The following is a 12597-nucleotide window of genomic DNA, read 5'->3' on the forward strand; positions in this document are numbered from 1 at the left end:
CTCACTTGTGTTTCTACCCTCTGTGGTAAGTGGAAGAAGAAGCATGCAGGGACTCATCATGTCACCAAGTAAGCCCTGCCATTTGCCAATATCTGAATTTTCATTTCAAGCATCTGTAGAGTCTCTTTGTGAAGAGCCTATTGCAGACAGGCCACATGTCAAGATTTCTATATATAAAGCAGGTATCTGTAGGATCTCTATTAATGTACGAGCTGTTTCTGGAACACTGATCTCTAACAGCTCCGTGCCCCAGCTTAAATATTCAAAGATTTCCCTGCTGACCCCAGGAATCAGACATACAGATTTTAAGTTCAAAGTTGTGCTAATAAATATGAGGTCAACAAATAAAAAACAGTTTCAAGCTGAAACTTAAAATTGCTATAGTGTTTACCTGAGGCAATTTTTATTCTTCACATTAACTGAGAAAAAAAGAAAAAAAAACAAGCCCAGACAGCACTTCCATTTGTAAACCGACGCAATACAAGTTCACTTGCTCTGTATTTGAAATGTCATAGCATAGATGTAAGAGCAGAACTCTTGGACTCACTCATCCAAAAGAAAGATTTTTTTTTTCTTTTTCCCAGACAGAAAAGCAGCCAATTTTAGAAAACTGAAAACATATTTTTCCAGAGACCCATAAGTCACATGAGTCACCCTTATTTGCAGATGAGCCCAAACCTGAACTCCAACACCATCACTCATGCAGAGCAGAGGAAACCAGAAGCTGGATCAAAATGGGCAGCTTGTCTCAGTGGCTCTGCAGAAAGCCAAGGGATAGAGAAGCATGCAGAGCACAGGCACACCTCCCCTTATACATGACCACCACCATACATTATGTCAAATAATCAGACTGCAAGGGGAAGGAACACAGGGTTGAGGGCTCTGTGCTGCCAAAGGACAGCTGCTTCTCTAGATTTGTTATTTCTCCAGCAGGGCAATAGAACTGGCACATTTCCTGCGCTGGCTGGGAGAGGGTGGTGGGCTGTGCTGGGGAACAAAGCTGGCCATGTGCTGAGGACCATCCACACAGCTGCTGCTGCAGCCTGACCAGCCCTCAGGTTCACACACAGCTTAGACCACGGGACCCACTGCTCAGACCCTGCTAGATGCCATGCCCTGAGGGATAGTGCTGTCCCCAGACCTCCACCAACCTTCCTGCCCCATGCCCACACATAGTTGCTTCCCTGCTTCTGTCCCAGCAGCACAGGCAGAGGCAAAGGCTGGGACAGCTAGTTGTGCACATCACTGCTAAGCCTATTAGGCTCCCCACAGCCATAGCACTGCACAGTTACAGGACTACACATAGTGCATTTTACCACCTTGCCTCTCACGGCAACCCACCAAACCCTTGGGAAACCTGCATGCATGAGGGAAAGCCCAAACACCACAAACGCTTCCTGTTTTCCCTTCTCTATGAAAATACATCATGTCAGGTCAAGATGTGAAATTTCCACTATGCCCCACTGCCAGGTCCATCAGGAGAGGGTCCTCCATCTCAGCTGCTACTGAGAGCCCTTCTGGGAGGGCTGGCACATCCTGGGACCCCAGTTACAGAGGGACTTGAGATGCAAAGGATGATACATTTTCCTTGCTTAGGGATTTCAGGCATGGAGCAGTGCTGGAATTATTTACACGGTTTTGAGAGCAGGACCAGATTTGGAGTGGCTGTTGCACAGCACTGTATCTTGTAAGGAGAGGCTTTGTGGTTAGCCATGAACACATACCGCTCCCTCCAAACAGCAGCAATGTAACAACGTGGGGCATTGCCACAGCATCCTCCTCATGAGGATTTTAAGGTGCTTGGCAGATGATATGGATTCATGTAACCTCACAAGACCTCTGAGAGGGAGTAAAGTAAATGCTATAAAAAACCAGAAGGGATAAGCAGGGGAACAGAGAAATAAAACTGCTAGAGCAGTATGTTCAAGCTCACACAAGAAATCAGAGGCTATGGGGCAGCTTCCTCTGCCACTAAGGTGGAATCAAAAAAGCAGGAGTGCTCCAAATCCTCTGTTTGTTCAACTCAGCCTAAGAGCATTTCCCAGTGCACCCAAAGGGCTACAGCAATAACAGCTCTAGCACAGAGCCCCTCATCATACTCATTTCCATAGTCCTGCTCCACAGAGGGTCCAAAGCAGAGCAGCCTGAACTGCTGGGAGCCACCAGCCCCAGTGAGCAGCAAATAACAGAAGTGCTCTGCCCAAGAGCCTCAGCCTTAACTTTTGAGTTTCAACAGCTGCAAGAAATGGCCAAGGGGCTCCGCTAAAGAGTTTCCACCCTGCTGCCTGAGGGCTGGGACTGCTCTGACAGCATTTACCGAACATTCATGGGCTTCCCAAACCCCTATACACACACTTCCCACCGCCGCTTTACAGGTAAAAAAAAGCGAGACACGGGCCAAAAAATCCCAGTGCCAGCCAAGGAGGGAAGCAGGCAGCCCTGGCCTGGTGCCTGGCCCCTGCTCCGACTCTGACCAGGCTGCTGCTTTTGCTCGCTTCCATGTGTGCGTAACCAGCTGACAAATGGATTCCCGGCCAAAGAGTGACACACAGCGCAGTTCCCGAACAGCTTCAGCTGGATCACTCCTGGGAATGCTATTGCTGGGCCACTTCTTGCTCCGGGGCTGATTTATATTTTATGAAGCGATTGCCTAGAGTGGGGAGAGCTTTATTGATGCTATTGTACAGGCTGAAGGAAGGACAAATCACCCCCACGGACAGAGCAGAAAAATCCTCATCATCCTCAAGCCAGGAGCTCAATTTATCCCCCTACTGAGCCCACAGAAACCTAAGGAGGGCAGAGTGTGAGGCTTTCAACAAAACTGAAGTATCACATCAGGGCATTGCTGCACTGCTCGGGTTAGGAACGGAGCCCTGGGGGCTCCCGCCACCTCCCTGCCCAAACCCTAGCACGAGCCCGGCTCAGATCGCTGCCTCTGGTTAAAAGAGACAAAAGTCCCAAGAGGCGCCCAGGTCCCCCATCTGGCAGCCAAGCGGAGGGGCCGAGGCAGAGGCTGGTACCATCTGTACAGTCACTCGCATCCCTCCGGCCCGTTGCTGGGAGCCCGGCTGGCCGGAGGAAGGGCTTGTGAGAGGTCATAGCTCTCAGCTGGTCCTGACGGGAAAGCACTATGATCACATACATGCGTGTGTGTGCGTGTGTACATATCTGTATGCGTGCGCCTTCTGAACGCGAATCAAAAGCCTTCCAGCTGTTTAACCCGCCTTTTTCCCCGGCCAAGGGCAGCCGGCTCTCAGCCGGAGGAGCAGAGCCCGGGCTGAGAGCGGCGGAGACAACTCGCGAACACTTTACCCACGGCATTACTCTACTCCCCAGAGAGTGCCCACCCTGCTCCCCGATTGTAGCGGCTGCCATGGTGACAAGCACGAATGCTAAAATAAACAGAAAGCAACCCGAAGGCAAAGCGCAGCCCTCCGCCGGCGCACCCCGCGCCCGCCGCGGCTCCCTCTCCGAGCATCCTCCCCGCCGCGGCAGGACGGGATGCTGCCGGCCGCCGCTCACTCACGATGAGGGGGATGGTCCTCTCCTCCCGGCGCAGCTCCAGCCTGCCGGCCGCCCTCTGCCCGCTCCGGGCGCCGCCGCTACCGCCTCCGGCGGACCTGCCGGCAGCCGCCGAGCGCGGCTTGTTGTCCTGCCATAAGTAGTAGAAAGTGCCCAAGATCCAGGCGACGGTCAGGATGGCGATGGCATTAGCCCTGATCCTCCTCATGCCGAGCGCCCCGGGGGAGCCTGGGAGCGCCGCCTCGACGGACAGGGGCGGCTGCGGGAGGAAGAAGAGGAGAAGAGAAGAGGTGGAGGAGGCGGCGGCGCGGCTCCCCCGCACCGCTCCGGCCCCGGCCCGGCCCGGCCCCGCACCGCCCAGCCGCCGCCGCCGGGTCCTAAAGCCTCGCCCGCTCCGCCGCAGGGGGCGGAGGGCTCCGCGCCTCCTCCTGCTCCTCCTCCTCCCGGCCTGGCCGGCGCGGGGAGCGGGGCCCGGCTGCCGACGGGGATGCTGCAGCGGGGACGGGGAGGCAGGGCCCCCGTCCGGGGAGCGGGTGACACGGGCTCAGCCCCAGGAGATGGCTGCTGGGACGCGGGCAGCGAAGCAGCCTGCCCTCCTGCACCGCTGCCCCGCTGGGACTCGTGTCTGTACTGCCACAGTCGTGCCCGTAAGGCAGGCGGCCAGCCCGTGGCACGCGGGGAGCTAGGCACCCATTCCGTGGAGATGAGCCCGCTGATCTCCCACTGGATCTGTGGTGGTTGACGGGAGCAAGGCTCTCAGGCTGACAGTGCAGCTGCCCAAGCACCCGCTCCCATCGCTGCCACATGCAACAGTCACACACTGGCACAAGGGCTGGGTGCCTGGGCCAGCACCACAGCCTCCAGGTCTTTCAAGCCCTGCGGGAGGACAAGCACGGCAGTGGAGAGGAACGATGATACAATTCCATATTACAGGGCACTGCTAAAGCTGCAGCAGTAAAAAGCTCACTGAATCCAGTCCCTGTGTGCAGCTTAAACAACAGAGCATGCATCTTGTGGCATTTAGGCACAGTGCAGCCGCTGTGCAACTACGGCTTTTAGGTTTGCAAGAGCAGGAGGAGGTACTGAGAAAACTTACAGGGAAAACAAATGTTTAGAAAACAAAGGTGGTTCCAAGGCACCTGATAATGGGGCTAGGGTACCTTCAAGGCACCCGATGAGGGGATTAGAGTATTTGCATTACGGTATGGAAAATGTTAGGGCTTCTAAGTAACTTTTTGCCCTACTTTCCTCCTGACCAAGTTCCTCTAAGTGTAATTCCAACCTGCCCTGCTAATTTGCCCTTTCAGATTTACCTGCACACTGCTAGTTTCCTGAAGTACAGCACAGTACAAAATTCCTTCATCAGACTTGTTCCGTGGGCACTCAGGGCAGAATGCTGCTTCTAGGATCACCACCTCCCAGGGCTGCAGCATGGCTCCACATCAATCTCCCTGCAAAGCACACTGCATGCCTGATATAGAAAATCTTAGAAAGCACCTCACATCCCCCCAGTGACCTGTCAACCACACGCAGCTTCCCAGACTGACTAGTCATAGTCAGTGGCAATGCAAAGTTTGAGATATTTAAGGTAAAACCAAAGTCTTCCAAGGGACGAACAAAAACATAATTAGTCTAAGCTGCCCAGTCCACATCCTGTGGAAGCTGGGCTCCCACTGTTTTCAGTCTCTTTCACAATCTTACTGAAAAAAAAAAAAAGAGTATCTGCTCTCCTGCATGGGTTTGGATCCAGCAGCTGCTTGAGCTACAGAGGGACATGAAGAGAAGCAGAGGAGCTGTACCAAGGATTCAGAAAAGAGGAAGACGGGGAGTAAGATGTGTTCATATCCATGTGACAGCAGAGCCAGGCAGACTATCTTCTCTTTCACCACTGTTCAGACCATACCAGACTATGTTTGATTCCTTCTTAGTCTTTTCTCACCTTTTGGTGGAATTCACTACAGAAGAGCAAATCACAAACAGCAATGGAGCCTTTTGTGTGAAACAGAAAATCCTCTGCCCCAAGACTTGAACTAAACAGACTGCCGTCTCCTGCTTTTCCAAGCACACTGCTTCTCTTTTCCACTGCAGCCATTCATTTTCTTCCTGTGTTGCCCCCCCACTCTGCTAGCACATCCTATAAGCTGCCATGCAATCGCCATTGCCTCTCAAGGGATGGTGTGTAGGGAAGAGTCAGAAATGAGCAGAGTGCTCTGTAGGCAAGCTTCAGCAGAGCCCCAGACAGAAGCCAGTCAAGAGGTCTTTCTCCTAAGGGGCAGCTGTCTTTACTCCTGTCTCCCTGCAGGAATCAGCAGTAGAAAGCAGGGGCTGTTCCTGCAGAAACACATTCAGAGTGCGGGGTAGGGAAGCTCTGCTCTAGCCCACAATCACAGTGAAGGGCACAGCAAGAGCACCGAGGTATGCATCCTCGGAGCTGGTGGAAGAGCAGGTCATCATGTCAGCAGATCCAGTTCAGAACAGACAAACCAGATTTGCAGAGGTCCTTTATTTACGTACCTAAGCTTTGGGACCTATTTGAGCTGAAGTGTGTTAGGAGGTGTTGGCTGGGGCACTAGAGCTAGCTGGCCTGAAGGAGACAAGACCTTCAGCACCGCTCCAGCAGAAAAGGCTGTGAATTTACTTACACAGCACCAGGCTTCCACATGATTTGAAAGTGTCTCTGCAGCAATGTTTCATCTCCAAGGCCCAGATACCTCACTGTAGGATTACTAGCTTGCAGGTCTGAGCTATTGGTACTGAAAGGTTTCATTTTCCACAGATGGAACTTGCAATGACTTAATCTCTGACCACCGAGCTTTGCTCCAGAATCTTGTCTTTCTTTTCAAAGACAGCATTCTAACCTTATGTTCTCTGACAATATAAATTGTTTGGTTCAGGTATAACTATACTGTAAGCTGCAGTGCTGCAAGCAGATATTAACACCAGCCCATCAGAGAAAAGAATACCAGAAGCAGTCTGGCATGTAGATCTCTACACCACACAACTGGCAAGGTAGACACACAATGAATGTTAACAGTAATAATAAATACTTCAGTGCTGATCTTTGCAAAAGTACCAACTAATTCAATAAATGCCCTAAGAGAAGTGACCTGAGAAACATAATACAATAAACTAAACAAATCAAGATTATTCAAACCCCACAGCAGAATTATGGGCTCTTATCATGCATTTGTTCTTTTTCAGTTCCATCATAGAGATGTTAAATCTTCTCTTATTTTGTGACAAACTTTGCACAGTGGAATAAGGAACCTTGTGACAACCCAGGCAGCTGTTCTTTTTAGATAAGCATAAACTAAGTATTTGGCAAATAATAAAGTCACAGAAAAAGAGGAGGAATATAACAAGCTACAATTTTGTGTGGGGTTTGAGAACCTTATTTTTTTTTTATAAACACCAAGGCCCTAACCATCATCACCCTTAAAAACTAAAAAAAAAAAAAAAAGAGAGATCTCCTAAGGCCATGAATATTAAAAGGTGCTCTTGAGAAGCCAGTTTTGTCTTTGGCTGACAGTTCAGGTCACATCAGCCAGGAGAACAGACCTGGTGTTTCAAATTGCCCAGACAAAATTGAGATGATTGTTACTGCAGGGGAAAAGACAAGCATCACCCAGATTTGTCTTCAGAAAAAATGAAGTGTGGCTACTTCATAGTTATGGTGAGACACAGTGCATGTTTTTGCAGTCATCTGACTTAAAACATGGCTGAGGTTTCAACTACAAAACATCTGGAGAACACCAAAAAGTTTTTTCTTAGCACTACTCTGATCTGAGAAACCAGGTCTGCTATATTTGTGGTCTCCAGGCAAGGAAGTGTCATCTGAAACATGAACATAAAGTCTGTCTGGACTCTGGAAACTGAGTAAATTCATCCAGAGGTTAGCTAAGAACATTTGAAGAAAATTAGCATTAGAGTTCAGGGTCTGAAGCAGGTCATGCTCCAGAGAGAAATGAGAATAGCATTTTATGATGATGAGATGGCATGAGAAGACTTGCTCAGAGGGAGGCAGCTCTGCTTGCCCACAGCCAGCCGGGAGCTGAGCTCCTCCTTGCATCTAGGGAAGAGCACCTTCAGTTCAGGGACTTTTCAGGGATTTTTCACAAAAGATCACTCCTCAGAGAGGTCCTCCTGCATGGGCAGAGCAGGGCATACAGGAGGTGAGATATCTTAGGATGCTTTACTCTGAACTTGCTGCCACCCAGAGACTCCTTCCTCTGGCCCACCCCCAGGCTGCACACTCACCCTCCCTGGTGAAGCTCCTGTTCTTTTCCCAAGCAGGGGCAGTGGTCTGCTTCCAGGTCAGGAAGAGGTTGGTAGGAGTAGGTGAAAGCAATTGAAGGGAGAGGACTCACAGCTCATCCCTGATTTCAATTCAAGAAAAAGAGGGAGAAGGGCAAGTATTTGTTTCAATTGGCAGAGGAGGCTGAAGTTCTTGCCCTGTAATGGATAGAGGCACCTCTGACAGTCTGACCATGACATCTCACAATGCTCTTCATCCAGATCCAGATCTTACCCTTACAAAACCTCTGAGATATGTTCACCCATACTGTAATGCTAAGATGACAGTGTATGCCATCATCCTCCACCACACAGCTGTTGAAAAGAAAAATAAAAATGTTATCTTCATGACTCATCTACATTGAACAGATTTCTACACTGCCTGAAGTACTCTCCTTGTCTGAAAAAGCTTTCTTATCCTGGTCAGAGGGCATGGGTGTGTGTGTGGGATTCTGAAAATCCATACTGGTGTCCCTCAGGTTGTATCATATCACCCTCCACATCCTGGGCTTCAGACACCACTGGGAAACCACAAGATGTGCCAAAAGTGCAACAGGTTGTTTTGATCATGCCCTGCCTAGAGCTAGACACTGTTCAAGTAGTCTCCAGCCCTTTACTGCTTCAGGCACCATAAAAAGGGCAGTCAGATAAATTGCACTCCTAGGAGTGGCTTAATTTATTCTGATGCCCAGTCAGAATAGGTACAGATGGTGGATGCCAATTAGTTCTGCATTTAACAGAAGATTAGGTATTTGGGGTGTCATATATGCTGACCAGGACAGAAATGTCTTCTAGGCCCTTGTTTCTGGCCAGCATGTAAACAAGTAAGGTGGTGGAGGGCAGCAACTCAGAGCCTACTTAAGGCAAATTGCACAGAGTTAACTGGGAACCAGGATTTCAGTTGCTTTAAATTGTACAATTAAACATTGTCTTAAGTGCTGTCAAGGTTGCTGTAATCTTAACATACTTTTATAAGCACATTTCTTAAAGGAAAATGAGAGCATGAGAAGACTTCACAATAAGCTGTAATTAACAGTTCCCCATTGCACTTGTGCTCTTCAAGTATGAAGAGAAAAACATCTGCTAAAAGGCTAACAGTGGCAAGAGGAATCTGCTTTGACAGTGTGTAAGAGCCAGGAAAGCCTTCAGAGTGTTTGGCTGGGATTCAGGATGGGAGGTGGTGCCATTAATCCCCTCTAAGCCAGGTAACCTCCTCGTCTGTCACCACAAGACAAGGTGGGCCTTAGTGAGGAGTGGAGTTATGGTAGAATCAGGCAGAAGTGATCAACAGCTCAGAAAAGTGTTCAAAGTTCATATAATCTTTTAAAAATGTAGGAACAAAATAAATATTTAATTAGTAATAATTACATATTAGTACAACTTATTAACTAGAAGATCCACATATAATCAACCTGATTCACTTTATGAGATTAATACAAATTTTTGCTCTCCCTCCTGTCTACTTTTCTTATCTCCTTTTCTTACCCCAAGTCATTTGCTTCACTTCCTTGCTGCATCTTTTCTAGGACAGAGATTTATTTCCCACCTTCATGGTAAAGCATGTAGCACTTTTTCTGGTGCTCAGAATTAATTAACAATAAAAATCTTTTTATTACTATCTGAGGACAATTTGCTCTCCTTTACTGGCATCCCATCACAGCCCTGACTGTGACCTGAACTGCAATTTAATCCTCATAGAAATTCAAAGCTTTTACAGCTCAGTGTAGCTACCAGGTTAGTGCTTGTTACAGACCTCTTGGCTGCAAAGGAGAAGCAGTTTGAAATGCTCATCTGGCAAAATGATTAAACTCCTGTGTTTCACTACAGAAGAATTTCATGTGAAAACACAACAATCTGGGAAATAACCTGTGAAAAACATCCAACCTAGTTTCTCACACATCCCATAAAAGGAGCTTGCACCCTGCACAGTAGACTGGGTTTGAATAGAGTACAATGAAAAATGTTTAGCTTTCCTAAAAATCACAGCAATATATTTATTTTTGAAGCTCTATCACTGAAAATAGCTTCGATAATTAATGGAAAAGTTTCCAAAGCATTCCAGCCCTGGCACTAAGCATGAGAAACTCCAGGCTGAAGGGAGGCCAGAAATAGGAGCCATGGATCAGTCAATTCCAGAAGCACTGCAGTGCTGTTTCAGTGAGCCTGATGCCCTAATCTGCCTACTGGGATCCAGGTCCATCTGCAGGTGGAAGCTGGAATGTGTAAAAAAAATCAGGAAAGGGGTTGGAGTTCTGAGAACATCAGGCATCCCTCTGATGTCAGGAACACAGTTCAGGCAGATCAATGTAATATTAAATATTTCTAAATTTCCATCTTTTCCATGTGTGTTCTGTTGGAACATCTTTACCTCCAGGGAGGTGAGTGAAGCAGACCTCAAGAATGGTGAGAGTATTTATTGAAATGACAGCTTCAGTGGAATTACAACCATTAAGAACTGCTGAGCTGCATCAGGCCAGCACGCAGCTATGTCAGTCTGGAAGGCACCAGGGGCTTCATGGGGCAGCACAAAGAAAACTCTCTCAGTATGACACCACTTCTGGTTGAAGAATAAGGTGCACAATCTGAGCATGGCAGCATCTCTATAAACAGCAATCCAGGTATTGCTCAGCTTCCACAAATATGCTGCTGAATTCTTTTGAAGCTGTAACAGAAATAGAGCTGCTGTCCTTTTCATTACTTTAGAAAGTACTTCTTTAAATATTCACATTTTAGGAAATATATTTTTATCCCCTCCTAAAGGTAAATGCTTTAGAGATGTGCTGAACAACATGGCCTCTACCACTGTCACATAGAAGTGGGGATGGGAATTATGAAGTAAAAAAATTCACTATTAAAAAATTGCCCCTAATTTTTCCTCATAATTACCTTCAGTTACCTGAATGCATGGTTTGGCAATGAAGAGCTGTTATGGTGGAGCACAGCAGCCAGAGAAAGGAGTGAGAAATGGGAGAAAATGCTTAAGCCACTGTGAATGGAAGTGCTACTCTGATCTGAGCACCTGCATGTCTGCGGAGATGCTCAGCACATCACTGCAGCGTTTTCAGATGCAGACATACATCATGACATGCCTATACAGGCATGCACATGTGTTTCACACCCTAAAACTTGTTTCAAGTATGACTCAAGTTTGCAGCAGATACCACTTTCTCTGGTGGTGGCTGAAGACAAGGAAAATATCTCCCACAGGAGCTAAGAATCATTGCAAGCCTAACCATGTCTGTTTGAAGGTCACAGCAAGATCCAAGAAATGTGCCATATCTAGCAATAAATAACTAATTCTTTTACAAATGTGTCCACTGCAGCATACCTTTCCCCACAGACAGAGGATGAAAAAGGCTCTGTGCAACAATTACAACCATATTGCTTAATGGCATACTGAAGTACTCTTAAAGGTTATTTTACTGCAGTAAAATCTATACAGAGTAAAATAACCATATCAATAGGCCCAAGTTTTAAAGCCCCATGTACAGCACATGCAATCTCAGCCTGCCAACAGTTATGCTACTATGCATAAGTGTCATACTGGTCCCTCCTGCTTCATTGCCTGGCTTTATTTCTGCTCCAAGCAGCCAGCTTAGCCAGGCAGGCTTTGTCCAAACTCCAGCACAGAGCATGCTCAGACTCCACCATCACAGCATTTCATGGGCTCTTATGTGCTGTGTTCCTGCTTCAGCTGGGCAGCATCATCCCCTGTACCTGTGTCTCCAGAGATGGGAAGCAGCTCTTCCCTACTTGGCAGCCCCTGGGGCAGCTGAGTACAGCAAACACAGAGGGAAGGAGGCACCAGGTTCTCTTTATCATCATGTGCAGGGAGGAGCTCAGCTGGACAGATGTGACTCACAGGGACGTTTGGCCCCAGGAACTTCTGCAACCTCTCTAAACAGGGAGAAACAAATGCTCCACATCTTTCCATCTCCCTCTGCCTGCCTTATCATTCTTCATGTTCTTCATAGCATGTGGATGAATAATAATAAAAAAAAAGGTTAGAATAATCCAAGTGAGAGTGAACAAAGAGATGTGTTTTTTGCTTGCTAGCAGAAATCTAGCCTTAGATAGAAAACTTACATATCACAGGTTGAAGGCCCTGTGTGATGCAAGGAAGTGGGAAATTGAAGGTCTGAACCAGTAAAGCTGAGAACGTCAAATGGGAACCACAATGAAAAATATCAGTTGGATCTGCAAATTAAAGTCCAGCCTCACAGAGTCTCAGAGGGAGGTGAAACCAGAAATAAACTGCTTATCAGAGGAGTGTTTTTGGAGAAAACTAGGGATCGGTGTCCCATGCATTTTAAGGAAAATCCATGAGACTGTTCCTCTCCCAGGCACACTCAGGACTGCACTGGCTGCTTCAGAACAAGTCTGCTGTAAAGAAAAGCAAATGAATGTTAGTTGTATGGTAAGGAAGAAGAGGAAAAACAGAAAATGGATTGCTCTTACTGCAGATAAAACAAAACAAGTGCCTTACAAGAACCTGGTGAATCTGAGGTCCCATTGGAGAAAAAAAATAATGACAGAGCATCTGCTATCTGGGGTGCAACTAGCACCATATTCATCTAAACCTGAAGGTTTGTTTTAAATCATCTGCAACAGAAATGATTTGTGATGACATCAGACTATTAGGTCATTGTCCATTCATCATGAGCTGGGCCTTACCCAAATTTCCATCCATACTTAGACCAGCAGCCATTTCAGTATAAATAACAAAACCTGTAATTCATTTTTGGCTCATATGCAGTTCTTTCACTAATGAAACATTGAAAT

General features: G+C 47.4%; 1 protein-coding gene across 1 annotated transcript in view; it reads right to left on the reverse strand.

The window, feature by feature from the left end:
- Positions 1–3730, reverse strand: part of GALNT16 (polypeptide N-acetylgalactosaminyltransferase 16) — a 70983-nt gene extending 67253 nt beyond the window's left edge. Inside the window, exon 1 of the mRNA XM_062494448.1 lies at positions 3527–3730. Within this exon, the coding sequence (XP_062350432.1) occupies positions 3527–3730 (204 nt within the window). The remainder of the gene's footprint in view (positions 1–3526) is intronic.
- Positions 3731–12597: the final 8867 nt, after the last annotated feature.

Source organism: Cinclus cinclus, chromosome 6 (assembly GCF_963662255.1).
Source record: "Cinclus cinclus chromosome 6, bCinCin1.1, whole genome shotgun sequence".
Lineage (NCBI taxonomy): Eukaryota > Metazoa > Chordata > Aves > Passeriformes > Cinclidae > Cinclus > Cinclus cinclus.